The 15,000-nt window shown below is 43.5% G+C and overlaps 1 protein-coding gene across 1 annotated transcript in view; it reads right to left on the bottom strand.

Annotated features, from left to right (window-relative positions):
* The window catches only part of slc5a7a (solute carrier family 5 member 7a), a 20,450-nt gene extending 9,785 nt beyond the window's left edge, over nt 1–10,665 (bottom strand). Inside the window, exons 1-4 of the mRNA XM_063211912.1 lie at nt 10,649–10,665; nt 1,009–1,193; nt 247–360; nt 1–93 (exon numbers count right to left, since the gene is read on the bottom strand). The exon at nt 1–93 is cut by the window's left edge and continues 63 nt beyond it. Coding sequence (XP_063067982.1) covers nt 1–93; nt 247–360; nt 1,009–1,192 — 391 coding nt within the window. The 5' untranslated portion in view covers nt 1,193; nt 10,649–10,665. The remainder of the gene's footprint in view (nt 94–246; nt 361–1,008; nt 1,194–10,648) is intronic.
* Nucleotides 10,666–15,000: the final 4,335 nt, after the last annotated feature.

Raw genomic sequence — 15,000 nt, 5'->3', positions numbered from 1 at the left:
ACCCGCCCATCCTCTTCCCGTACAGCTGCTGGAACGGGTCAAGCATGGTGACGTAACCACGGGAGCGCATCGGCTTGGCGAAGAATAGGCCGCCTTGGCGAGGAAACTCAAGTCAGAGAGGTCCAACAACACCCCAAAGTAAGTTTTTTTAGCAAACTGTGTGGAAAACACTGTGTGTGTTTAAGCAGAGAGTGTTTATTGTGATTGCGTGCGTGAAAATGCAAACTGGCATACAAAAAAACTTACCGACCACCAGGCTAAGCGCGTATCCAAAAGGGGCTTGCGCCCAGGCTAGCCCGTAGTCAGGCAGATAGACGTACTCGGCTGTGCCATTGATATAACCCCCTCCGACCCAAGTCGCTGGAGAGAACAAGAGAGAAGAACTCCATCATCTCGCTTATTCGTGCCAAGGCAAAATTACACAAAACATCGATCGATGCAACATTTTTCAATTACATTAATTGTTTCTCTCACTAATTCAAAACCTGACGCACAATAAAGAAATAATAGAGGAAGAATCAATTAAATGAAATGAAGTGTAAAAAAACATATAAGAAACATATAAATACAATGCACAATGAAAATGAAAACCAGTCATTTGATTGTATGCATCTTCTCCAATGATTAACAATCAAATAATAGCCTATAGCTGATTTAATCAACTGATGCAAACACAAACAGAAAAAAAGGGAAGGAAATGCGCAGCCCACAGCGTTTGCATGCAGGTTTTAATTACATTTATATTGACATTTGTAAACGTAGGCAATAGTATTTCATTGAACCAGCGTGCACATACTCTGTAGGCTACTTTCTCATCAGTTTTGATGTAGGCTATATCAACAGGCTTTGCATTGCATGTTCACAACTGATTAGACGAATTAAATGCTTTAAAAGCTTTTTCTTAATAAAAAAAACATGCCATAATTTTAAATTCTTCGAGTCTTTTGCATTGATTCCACGCTGCTTTGAATGGCAAGGAAGAAGAGAGTGCGTCGTGTGGACATTTACCTGTCATGGTAAATCCACCAACGAATAACCCGATGTCTCTCCCACCGACCATGATCGTCTCACTCCGGTCCGTGCCCTCCGACACTCCCGAGTTCTTGTTCTTCCAGGCAGCCCATATTCCCACGGCGAGGATGAGCACGTAGAAGACGATTATAGCCAAGATACCCTCTATGTGGACGGCCATACTCCACCCCGCTCACCGCTGGAATCCTGGGTTCCGTCTGGAAGAAATGAATGGCATCGAGACCCACGCGACCAATGTGGAAATTGCCTCAGAGTGTCCTCCTAGACGCGGAGCGCGGAGGAGGATGCTGCTGCTGTCTGGAAAGAAAGGGAGTGTGGGTCCCGTTTGATTCGCCCGTTGGCAAAGTTGTTTGAATTTTTCAGCATGTATTTTTTTTTAATATATTCCTTTTCTAATTGTGATGACACTTAAGCAGGCAGGGGAGCAAAGGGAGGGTCATGAAACCATCAAACCTCGCGCGTAAAACAGGTGACAACTCAATCACATAAGCGTAAAAATATATCTTTGGGTTGTCAGAGTTTGTTTACTAAGGATAAAGCTATTCTACTCCTCAAAGTGAAATCTGAACTTACACTGGCGTGCGCAGCGCGAGCTCTGCCGGAGTGACGGTTTGGATAAATGACATCTGGGCGCAACAGTCTGACTTTGGAGACGGGGACGCATTCGTAAGAGGAAACGTGCCCAGGTAGCTTATAAGCACGAAAGGTTCGTCAGCAATGTCCGCGAGGGCGCACGTCAGAGCCGCTGAATGGGGACGCAGATGAGATTTATGAATAAAGATGTCACGCTGCTCAAATGGTCGCGCGCGTCACTGGACGTTGGCCAACGGTGGAGGCTAGAGTGGCCCCGCTGGAAATAGCCAGGCGCATAAAACCACTATAAGGACATAAATCTGCCCGCGGTGTCATTTACAGAATACTGCCCATTCATGTTTAGGCTGAGCACGAGAAGAACACTTCCTCGGCGTGCGTCTCGGTCAGCGGGAGGATAAATCTTTGGAGTCCCACTACCACTCTCGTCTCCCTTGGACCGTGCGCCACGATGGGCGCTGTCCACAGTGCTGAAGTTATGACCCATCACCCGTGGGGCGGACACGTGGCCCCTAGAAGGAGAAAACGCTTCATAAAATAAAACCAGTAAAATATACCAAGTAAAGTCCTCTGAAATACATCTGGATGCCTTTCTGCGGACTCATTAATGAAAGCCTCGAAACATAATTGCCGTCCCTGGAATAAACAACTGTAACCGCTCAAGCTGTGTCCGGTAACAGCCGTGCTGGCCCAATTTGGCTTTGACGTGTCTTGACAGCCCGCCAAGAGGAGCCAATTAAGACACCAGCGGACACGAGGCCTTCCTCGGCCAAAACACAATCAGATGGAGTTTTCCAGCTAAATATCCACACCCCTCACCACAGATGGAAAAGGCTGCGACAAGACACAAAGACAAGAAGAAAAAAAAACACTTTCGGGGAATCTTCAACCAGGCTGGGTGACTGTTGCATGATGTTCGGCAAGTAGCCAAATGCAAACACTCATTTAATCAGTGCATCATGCTCTCAGTCAACACCCAGACTGACTATTCCCCACACGCACCCACACACACTATTCCCACTGAGTGTGCGCCACTCAGGCGAGTTGCCGGTTGTGTAACAGAGATCCCTGAAGTAACCCCATACCTCACTTGACTGATGTAACCATTTCAGTGTATTGGGCCGCCATGGCCTATTAGTAAAGGAGATGGGCTTTCGATCAGAGGGTTGCAGGTTCAAATCCCACCCTGCCACTCCCTATCTCACTTCATGGCTAAGGTACCCTTGAGCATGGCACCTAACCCAACACTGCTCCAGGGACTGTAACCAATGCCCTTTAGGCCTATTTGAAATAACTGTAAATCGCTTTGGAGAAAAGTGTCAGCTAAGTGTAGTGTAATGTAATGTGTAACATTCTTCTGAGAAAAGAAGACAGTTGGAATCACCTCCCACAACAAGTTTGACTGATGATGGCTTGTTTACAGGTGTCAGTGGCAAGGTCACAAAACTGACAGCCTGCTGGGAAATTACCTGATCTTCCTCTAAGCCTTCAGTAGACGCACAATTTCATTTCAATTTAATGTCCTCATATTGAAATCATATGTCTGAAGCATCTTAAATGCCTTTTGGGTCCAGACACCTGAATTCTGATTTTCTCAATTTTTTAGACATGCAGATGATGTATATTAGGGGATGTACCGGAACCTAAACCGAATGTTGGCTTTGGTACTGTGCATCCCTAATATTAACATAACCGCCGTCTGTTTTCATTTCGGTCATATTTCCTGATGTCCCTACTAACAATTTTTAGTTCTACGAAGGTTCCTGGAACACAAGCCCTTGGTTCCAGTTTAGTTCTGGGTACGTCCCCAGAGAGTCATTTTTGGTTATTTTTCCATTCTCACTTGGTTGGCAGGAAAGTTTAACTTTCGTTCCTAGAATGTTATATGTGTAGTTCCCATTCCGTTCCCTTATTGTTCTCTCACCGTCACTTTATTCCTGTTCATGTCATGTTTGTTCCCTTGCCGTTCCCATATGGTTCCCTTAACCTTGTTGGTTGCATATTTGGTTCCTTAGACATGCTCCTGATGTTCCCCCAACCTTGTTTATTATTGTGAATGTGTTTTGGTCCTGCCCCACTATCTCTCACCATAGTTGAGGTACCCTGATCATGGTACTTAAGGACCTCCCATCCTCCACCATCACTGAAACACCCTGCGCCTGGCATCAGGTTGGCACACTGCTGTCTTAAAATGATGATTAAAGTTGCTGAAAACATGTATGATGTCTATATTTTATATATCAGTCTATGCCGTACTGTACCACAATGTGAGATAAATATCAGCTGAGCATGTATGAACACAATCTAGTGGGGATTAATACCAAATGTTTTTCTTAATGAAGTTTAAAGATAATCATACCATCTACATCAAGTGCACAATGGCGCAAGCAATGTAACATGTGCTGTTACTGACTAGCTCACAAAGCAAGGCACAAGATGTAGCTAACAAATGCCATAAGCCAAAAGCGCTATTAGCTTGCTTGCAAAGCAGTTAAATAAGCGCAGGCAGGCAGGCAGGCAAATAACTAAAGCACTCTGACAGCAGGTTTATATACAGGCTCAAGAGTACCATGTGACCAGATTGATTAGGAGTTTTTCAGGTGCAAGCAATTGAATCATGATATACCAGCCCTAAGTAATTAGGTTTGGCCAGGCGCTGATGGACAGATTGGTTGTGAAGGGCCTGCTTGTTACCGGCAAAGGTGTAACAAGTTCTCAAGTTATTTCTTTCACTCACCACATCTTTTGTGTGATGTTGTGTGCACAGCCAAACCTTAGATCAACCCAACCAAGTTGAGTTAAATGAATGAAATGGAATAAAAAAATAGATTGTGTACATGATTAAATCTGGAGGAAATACTGTTACTAATATGTAGACGTATATGATTTAATCGGGTGGACAGTCATCATTGCTTATGCTCTGAACAACACAGTATAAACAAAGTTGGGGGAACATCAGGAGCACGTCTAGGGAACCAGACGTGACCAGACCTATAATGTAACCATCAAGGTTATGGGAACCATATGGGAACGATGAGGGAACAAACATGAAAAGCAATAAAGGTACGGTGAGAGAACGGCGAGGGAATGGAATGGGAACCACACATATATCGTTCTGGGAACTTAAATTAAACTTTCCTGGCAACCCAGTGAGAACCAAAACAGAACCAAAAATTACGTATCTGAAACGTATCCAGAACCGAACCGGAACCAATGGCTGCTTGTTTTTTACTGTAACCAAAGGGAACGTTTCTAAGTGGTAAATTTTGGTTTGGTAATAACCCCAACCTTTAGAGAACCAAAAGTCAAACGTTCTCTTTACGTTCTGTGTTACTAGGGGTGTTATGTGAATAGCTTTCTGCACATGTCACTGTGTGTGGTGGACATTGATGGATGATGACTTTCTGTTGTAAGGCTGATTAGCATTTTCCCCCCTTGATGCTGTGGTGACAATGCACCTGAAGAAAATCCACCAAAAGCAACAACCAACCATGAAGCTCATGTCATGGTGTTTACTAATGTACCCTCAGTATGTTCAGGACATCCTCACAGTTGACAAGTTACTTTCCATCAATACTGTGAGAGCAGAAACACTCACCAAATTCTTCACATGCAGGAGACATTCAAAGGAATCTAGATAAATTGGATCCTGTCAGCCTATCTGTGCATTACACAGCTACACAATACAACATGACAAGAAGGTGGGGGGACATGGACCAGACTGGCAGACAGATTGGAAGTGAGGTAAAGCAATACATAATAACACAAAGGTAGAACAGGATTACATATAAAAAAAAATAGACGAGCAGCTAGAGATGTACAGGATCCAAGATCCGGTTCCGGATCCGGCAGGATAATAGGGTTTTTCACAGGATCCGGATCCGGTTCCAGGATCCAGGATCCGGTAGCCGAGGCTTTTCAGTCAAAATCGTTTGAGCCAACGTGATAAAAAGGGCCCACATGTGTGAGTAGGCTATGTGTTTCAACCCTTTCGTAGGATCCGGTATCCGGTTCCGGATCCGGTAGGATCTTAAGCAGTGGATCCGTTATCCGGCAGGATCCTAAAAAGCAGGATCCGGTGCATCTCTACAAGCAGCAGACTGTGCTCCTGTGGGGGTGTAATGCGACCGCATGATCGAGATGATCGATGATCGAGACAATGTAACATGAAGACACATCATAGCTGTACTAGGAGAATTTGATGTGGAATGGTGTGGAAACATTCAAAATAGTGAATTGTGGTCCTGTCGTGGCCTAGCGGTAGGGCGCTGGGTAACTACGCCTGCGCACCAGGTTCAATTCAGAATAGTGAATTGTGTATTATACTTACAGTACGGAACAGCTCACCACACCACAGTATGGCATTCAAAGGGTATCATTAATGCATCCTCTCTGAGTTAAATGTCCATTGGATTATGTGGGTTTGATAGCATCTTGAGGAAATGAGTTAAGGTACAGTATATCACAGTAAATGGATAAGAGTAGTAAGACTGTCCCATCTGAGACCCTCAGGAGCGCCTCGGGGCTCACGTGACCCTTTGGATTACAGGTTACACAGTATGCTTCACTAAGTATCCGGATGTAATGTTCTGAAAGTGCTGCAGGACTACATACAGCAAATAATTTGTATTCTGAAATATAACAAAGCTCTTTTACCCCCACAATTTCCCTTTTTGTACATATAACATATCTCTGCTTATTTGTGAAACTGCCCAATTAAACTGTTAACCTGAATGTTATTTGCACTATTTAGAAAACTCTCTGGGGCCAGGTACTATAGTAAAATAAATGTCTCAGGTTTTAAATTTTCAGAACACATTAGGGCTTATTTGAATTGATTTTAATTTGACAACTACATACGTACATACATATATTAAAGTTGTGTGGGTGTATTAGATTCTCTTTTCGTCCAGTAGTCCTTTAAAGCCACAATTTTGAGTAATTAGTCACTTTGGTTTATGGCTTGTTACAGACCAGTAAAATGAAGTGGGACATGGGACGTCTCCTATCTGCATCACTCCAGCTCTCACCTTTGTTCTACAACCATAGAAGGCGCCGCGATTTGCAACTTCAGCTAAGTGTTTTGAAATTAGACAAAAACAAAATGACGATTACTTTTAGTGTGTGTTACCTTTATGCTGACACAATGTCATGCTATATCATGAAGAATATGTCTTAAGATATGTTTCAAAGCCCCATACCATTTGCAGTGTTTCCTACCAAAAATGTTGAAATGTCTACTTTGGGATGCTGTGGGTTAGACCAAAAAAATGAGTGCATATATTGTTGGGTCCTCCAGTTGTGCATCAATGTTGAAACGTTCTGACAGCTTGTATTGAGTTTACTCACTTTCTTCACTGTCTCTTTTTCTTTCTCTCTGTGTATCTCTCACTCTCAAAAACATACAAACACATACTGTAAATTCACAAACAGTATGAAGGGAACAGGAGGGTAAACAGAAACTTTTTTCATGATTTTTCTATAGACCTGGTCCAAAAGACCAGGGGTCCGTTTCTCGATTCTTGTCGTTGCCAACCGTCTTAAGACCGTCTTCCCTTGGATTTAGTCGTGAGCATCGCTGTCGAGAGAGACTTGAGTCGCTCATATGAAGGACTTTGCTAACGACGATAGCAAAGACGCTTTCGAGAAACGGACCCCAGAACACCTTCTGTATAACAAAAACATGAACACCTTACAAAAGTTGTAGTATTTTTGGCCCAGTCGTGGCTTAGTCGGCTGGGCACTGGACTGCTACTCAGGTGACCCAGGTACGATTCCGGACCCGGGTCATTTCCCAATCCTCCTTCTCTCACACTTGTTTCCTGTCCCATTATTCACTGTCCTGCCTGAATAACCCCCCCCCCCCCAAAAAAAAGGTTCAGTTCTTTGCACAGTCAGACAATATGGTATGGCAAAGGTATGCCCCAGCTATGGCCCAGGTGTGGCACAGGCTCTAATTCTGCATTATCGGTCTCTTTTGTTATTTTGTTATCCTCCTGACTTTCTGAGTGGTCAAAAAGCACCTGCTGAACATCTGGACGGATTTTAATTAGCAACATGAGAGATCCCAGGCCAGATACCAGAGCTGCTTTATTGTTGATCACCTGAGCGTGAATTACAATATTATTTCAACATTTTAAAAAAAAGTAACATTCTGGGAATAAATTTGGAAAAAAAATGTCCACCTGGCACATACTGATAAAATATATACAGTCAGTTGTTACCAGTTACCAGTTGTTTGTCAGAGACTGGTAAAGGTTCTTGTTTTACCAAGTACCAATTTCCAGTCCTGGTGCTTGCCTTGGCTGTCTGTGAGAGGCAGCGCTGGTGCTCTACTCTCGGGCAGTGTTGCCAGATTGGGCGGTTATCCGCCCAATTGGGCTGCTTCGGATGGCAAAAATCGGGCCATTTGGCGTTTTTAATGCAGTTTTATGCCCATAGAAATCAATGCAATTTGTTCAAATTGGATGGAATTGAACACCTCTTGGCGTTTTTTGAGCACCTTTTGGCCGGGATTCGATCAGACACATCTGGCAACACTGCTCTCGGGTGGCCCATTCTCTCTGAGAGAAGAGAAGAGCAGTGCAGCTCCGCTGGCATGTCACTTCTCTCCGCCACGCGTGAATGCCCCCTCGTGTCATCGCACCGCCCCGGGGCAGATCACGAGACTTGTGGCGAGGAGTGGACCCATCACACTCACATGGGATGGGGTGACACCGGCGACAGGGCTGGACTGGCCATCTGGCATAGCGGGCATTTCCTGGTGGGCCCTGCCCCCTGGTGGGCCCCTATTTTCAGAAATGTAAAAAATATGAAAAGGGTGAGGTGCGGGGCCCACCGGCAAATAAGTTCTTCTCTGCTAACTATGAGGGGCCCCTTTAATCCAAAAGTGCCCGGGCCTATTTCTCCCCCAGTACAGGCCTGACACCCGCGAGCTGAGAGGATCCGCAGCAGCTCCCTCCAGAGACAGCCGGGCCACACAGAGGCTGCTTTTTCGTCAATCTCTTTTGCTATCGCAAACAAACATACAGTACATTGCTGCTTTACAGACAAACAAACAAGGTAAAGGAGAATTATGGAAAAACTCACTTCACACACATCTCCTATGGTCCCAGTGTAAAGGCCCATTACGTAATAGATTCAAGTTCCTTTTGTCAGTCTCTTTATATGGCAAACATTGCTACTTAAAGGTGTACTGTGTAATATTTTTAGTAGCCTATTTCCAGAATTCATGCTGCCCATTCACAAATGTTACCTTTTTCATAAATACTTACCACCACCATCAAATTATAAGTAGGCCTATTCATTAGGACTGGACAAATTTCACTCTTCATACATGAAAAGGGGGATCTTCTCCATTGTCCGCCATTTTGCATTTCCAGAAAAAGACATTTTTAGCTGTACAGAGTAAATTTGGCAATAGGCAGCACAGTTTCAATGAGCCACATATTTGCAGTACCTACTCTGGCTACAATCCTACACAGTGCACCTTTAACATCAACAAGGTAGAAGCAGGGGTCCCCAACATTTATGGGTCTGAGGGCTACTTGGGGCTACCCGAGGGCTACTTTATTCAAAATCCTCTACCGATATCTTGATATCTTTCTCAAGTCACATTATGATTGAATGATAGTTTGCTTATTAGGTTATAAAAAATATCTTTTTAAGTTATAAATAAATAATATCATATTTAGATGAAGAAAAGTATTAACTGTGACTTAAATCTTATTGTGCAATATCTATTAACATCCTTGGTGGGCACCTCAGAAGCTCTTGGAGGGCTACTTGGCGCCCGCGGGCACCACGTTGGTGACGCCTGAGGTAGAGTGTTATGGGAGACTTACAACTCCTGTGGTTCCAGTTAAATAGGGAGGTTCATTTGCGGCAGTGTCCACTGCTGCCACCAGTCGAAATACCTCTTTCACCTCTACACTGCCTGTGTTTTAAAGGAAATGGTTATTTTACACTGAACACCCTGTTTTCACATAATTATTAAAACGTTATTAAATTAATATAAAGACTATATTAACATTTGAACACACACTGTTTATCCGAGAATTGGGTATGCACAATTGTACCATATGGTATCAATCGTAGCCCCTAAATGCACGCCGTACCTCCAGTAGCAAGCTGTAACAGACATTGAAAGGTTAACTATTGTACTACAATACTATGACATAACACACCTTAAAGGGACTCTGTGTGAGATTTTTAGTTGTTTATTTCCAGAATTCATGCTGCCCATTCACTAATGTTACCTTTTTCATTAATACTTACCACCAGCATCAAATTCTAAGTATTCATTATGACTGGAAAAATTGCACTTTTCATACATGAAAAGGGGGATATTCTCCATGGTCCGCCATTTTGAATTTCCAGAAATAGCCATTTTTAGCTGCAAAAATGACTGTACTTGGGCCATACTAGAAAATATTAGTTTATCACTTAGTAAACTTTCATGTAAAGATCAAATTTGGCAATAGGCAGCCCAGTTTCAATGAGCAGCATAGTTGCAGTACCTTTTTTGACCATTTCCTGCACAGTCTCCCTTTAAAATTATAAACACACTTTAAGATTACAACAGCGTCTTAACGGGTAAAACTACGATGGTGTATTGCATTCACTCAATAATAATAGTTTCACCAGGTTATCTCATAATTATGAAATCTTTATTATTGAGTGAATGCAATGCACCATCATCGTATTAAACTTTCTCCTTCCTCCAAGGGTCATCAGTGGTTGATTTACCTCTGTAGAGAGTCCTATGGGAGAAAAGAAAATAGCATGTGCTGCTTGGCCGCTGTCCGTCTGATAAGACTTGATTCTTAATCACAGGCCTTCATCAGACCACTTGATGCCGTAACCCCATTAGGGACAGATGGCTGGAGACCTGCTGCACATGCGCACCCATGCACTCAAACGACTCGCACCCACCCAGGCAGTGGGCTCTCTGCTGGAGACACACACACACACACACGCACGCACACACACACACACACACACACACACACACACACACACACACACACACACACACACACACACACACACAGGCGCACACACACATAGACAGACAGACAGACACACTCCTTTGGGTTGTTTCATTATGGCGGTCTCCTCTGTGCACATACAGTACAAGCGCCAAACACAGACACAGACACAGACCAGTCTTGGCAGAGCTCCCCACCACTCCAACACACGCACGCACACACGTTTAGATAGCCTTGGCAGAGGGCTGATGCCTAGTGGGCATTTGAGTCCATTTGAGCCAGTTGAACCCTCTAGACATCTGAAATGATACTGCAATTAAAGATGTGAGGGGTGGAAAGGAGGTAGGCTGCTGCGGCATGCTGATGGAAGACTTTGAGATGTTGCAGGAAAACCACCAAGATTAAAGGAGAACTTCTGCCAATTTCAATATGCTGTTGTGTTGCTCACCCTACCTTTTACTTGTCAGTACCCGGTGATGCTGCATTTTTTGACTCAGCCCTTTCCGAGATTTGAGCTATTCTAATGGGGGCAGACTTTGTTTACATTAAAAACCTTCTTAAAGGGACACTCCACCCATTTTGTATTAGGCTTTCCATTGATAGACACCCAGTCAATACTTTTGAATGGTCTTTCAAAAATCTCTCAATTCCCCCTGAGATTGGAGAAATCCACATTCATCTCTTAACACTTCCTCTGTCAATGATGTAAAAATGGTCATTTTGCATCATCGACATAGGAAGTGTAAGAGAGGTGGATTTCTGTTGAGACTACAAGCCTTTTTCCCACCTTTTCAACCCCGCCCATAGGAGGTTGGACCTAATGCTCTAACAGACCTATCACAGATCAGTGTCCCAGTGCTTTTGAAATCACTAGCATTGAGGCTCCAGTAAGCTGTGTTGCCAGATTGGGCTGTTTCCCACCCAATTGGGCTGCTTGGGATGGCCGACTGCGGGTAAAAATGGCATTTTACAGGAAAACTCGCCCAATCTTTCCCATCGACATCAATAGAATTGGGCGGGATCTAGTGCTTCCAGGCGGGTTTTGAGCATATTTTGGGCTGGAAATCATCAGCCTCATCTGGCAACACTGCCAGTAAGTCACTGGCATAGCTGGAAAGGAGAAGCTGGAGCACACTGCAGCTTAGTTTTCAAGACTTTATTTTGTGCACACACCCGACCAAGGTTTCGGTGTTGCTACACCTTCTTCAGAGTCAAATGATAGCAAGAGAGAGACACACATTTCAGGACTTGACATTCACAGGTGATCCCACTTGGTTTGGCTAAATTGGTCTCATCTCATTGCAGGTAATTGACCCCACCCCCCAACACCAGGACAAGATTGCAGACAATTAGACAGAGAGGCTTTGTGGAAAGGCATTTTGGATTCATACTCTAAATTCAGTGGAGCCTCAGGGCATAAATGAGGAACACAATATGTCTTGCTCTCTGTAACAAATTGTTCCAGCATCGCGCCTGTGGTCTTCTAATAATTGTAGCTGTGGTTTTATTGACAATGTTCTTTGTGTATTGTTTTTTTCACTTTTTTATTTTGTTTTGGGAAGTTGGCAAGCTGTCTAATTGTCTACAATCTTGTCCTGGTGTTGGGGGGTGGGGTCAATTACCTGCAATGAGATCAGACCAATTTAGCCAAACCAAGTAGGATCACCTGTGAATGTCAAGTCTTGAAATGTGTGTCTCTCTCTTGCTATCATTTGAAGGTGTAGCAACACAGAAACGTTGGTCGCGTGTGTGCACAAAATAAAGTCTTGAAAACTAAGCTGCAGTGTGCTCCAGCTTCTCCTTTCCAGTGATGTCTGTCCCACTGTGATGCACCTGCAAGGAGGGTTGCCAGATGAGGCTGATGATTTCCAGCCCAAAAAATGCTCAAAACCAGTCTAGAAGCTCAAAATCCCGCCCAATTCTATTGATTGGCTAAAATTGGACGGGTTTTTCTGCTAAATGCAATTTTTACCCGCACATGACCCTCCTAAGCAGCCCAATTGGGCGGGAAACAGCCCAATCTGGCAACACTGCCTGCAAGCTGAGGGAGGGATGATGCATAGAGTCCCAAATAACTGGGTGTGGCCTGTGGAACTTGAGCATTGCAGTGCATTATGGGGATTGTTGTCACAAATCCACAAGCACTAAAAAGTCCTTTTCTGCCCTTTCTTGGCCAAGAAGGCACCAAATTAGAAATGTATGTTACTATTCTACTATACATATGACCCACTTTCAGTAACATATTCATGTCTCCACCGGTGGAATGCCCCTTTAACATAGGCCTACTCCAAATATTACCCCACAATGTATCGCTGTTTGCTAGTTGTTTGCTGATGTTGCATAACCTTTTGGATGTTATTGGGAATAAATCAAGATATTTCATTTTTAAATGTTATCAAACTCTGCCCCCATTTCAGGATCTCGAAAAAGGCTGACGAGAAAAAAAAAAAATCTCAGCTCAATGCTAGTGTGAGCATTACAACTGCATGTCAAAATTGGAAGAAGTTATCCTTTAAAAGGGTAGGAGTTTAGCATTATTGTTATGGTGTTGCGTAGCTATACGTGAGCAGGTAGTAAATGTTCTTTAACACTGCTAATGCCAATATTGTTTCATATTAAACTGTTTCAAATGGCTTGAAAGTTCCATGGGTGTTCAGACACATTGACAAAGAGAAAATATCCGCATCAGGGCACATTTTGAAAAAAAAAAAAAAACTTGCTTTCTTAATAAAATATTGTTACAAATTTTACTTTTCAAAAACAGTGTTCTCATAAATACTGAGCAGTACTTTTCATTTTTTCATTAATCAGGATGAAGGAGAAGGCTGTGTTTCCCAAGGGCTTCAGTCTCTCAACATACAGTATGAAGCAAACTGGTCCTCGTGATATTTATCCAATCTGTCACGGCTAGTGTCTTACTGTATGGTGTGTAGTGTACTGTAGGCCAGGGGTTCCCAAACTGAACCATGACAAGGCCTAGCCTGGTTCACACCAGACGGTGTATGTGTAGCTTCGGCGCCGAAGCTACAGACACAGCGTCTGGTGTGAACCAGGCTAGACAAGGCCCCCCATATATGATACATTCCAGCCAAGCCCCCCCAACCCCCCCCTCCCCTTTACATGGGTTGTGCCACACTATTTTCTCCGTGCTGCGTCTGTCACAACCATAGTCTACAGGTAGGTCTGTGAGGCAGTGCCGTATTAGGGTAATATAAAATAAAAACGATAATAGTACTAATGTTCACAGATGTAATAGATGATGCTGTTGAGAATATTAATTAGCTCGTTTTAGGTTCGTTTTGGTTTACATTAATCAGTTTATGAAATGATTTACTTTATTGTGCTATACTTTTACTGATAACCTGCCGCGGCCCCCCTAGCACCCCATCGCGGCACCCCAGGGGTCCGTCTCCGGCCCCCACTTTGAAAACCCCTGCTGTAGGGTATATGGGGTAGAAAGAAGCTGCCAGAGGGCACGACCTGGAGAGGGAAGGTCACCACTCTTGTCAGCATCAGTGTCTGTGTGACACTGCTGTCATGAGGCTACTGTAGGCATACTGTGTATGTCTTCCTTTTGGGTGAATACAGCATCTTCCAATACATCTGTCTTTTCATACAACGACTTGTTCATCCTGATCATGGATCAAAATTGCAGCCTTTACTAGCCAGACCATCCGCCAGACCACATCACAAGTGAGAGGTAGTCTGGGACACGTCAACTTCTCATAGGGGAGTTTAATTGTAACTGTTTAAAACTCCACTGTTTATCATCAGTGTATCTACATGCAACACGTTATACTGTATGCCCGCCGACATATATACCTGTACGGCTGTGGTTCCCAACCTTTTTCTTCAGGGACCCATATTTTTACCATTGTAAGCTTTGGTGACTCAGCTCCCACATGAGAGGGAGTCGCGTGATACGCTCTGTTTCCTGCGAAAACTCATTTTAGTTATCATTTAATTCCTCAATTCGTCTTTGTTCAAAAACAGAATAAATGTTTAATGTAGCATTTGAATTTTGTTGCTTCTATGCATTTGTCATTTATTCAAAATATGGTATTAAAATGAAACCCCTTAAAATCAAGAGGGCTTCGCGACCCCCCATGGATCTTTGGTGACCCATAGGTTGGGTCCCGACCCATAGGTTGGGAAAACTGCTGTACGGTATATCTAACCCAGTGGCAGATGCATGCGATACTGCTTCACATGGTGCCAAACCAAACATCCAACATGATTTATTTACAAACATTACTGGGGCACAAACACATAGTTCATGGCCTGTGTATGAGAACTGAAGCTGAATTTATGGCTCTCATTCACTTCGCAGAAATAACTCCACAAAAACTAAAAAAGTAAAACAGCAATTGTTTAATTAATTCTTATT

This window comes from Engraulis encrasicolus, chromosome 12 (assembly GCF_034702125.1).
Source record: "Engraulis encrasicolus isolate BLACKSEA-1 chromosome 12, IST_EnEncr_1.0, whole genome shotgun sequence".
Classification (NCBI taxonomy): domain Eukaryota; kingdom Metazoa; phylum Chordata; class Actinopteri; order Clupeiformes; family Engraulidae; genus Engraulis; species Engraulis encrasicolus.
The sequence above is the reverse complement of the archived record's forward strand: the minus strand, read 5'-3'. Positions and strand labels throughout refer to the sequence as shown.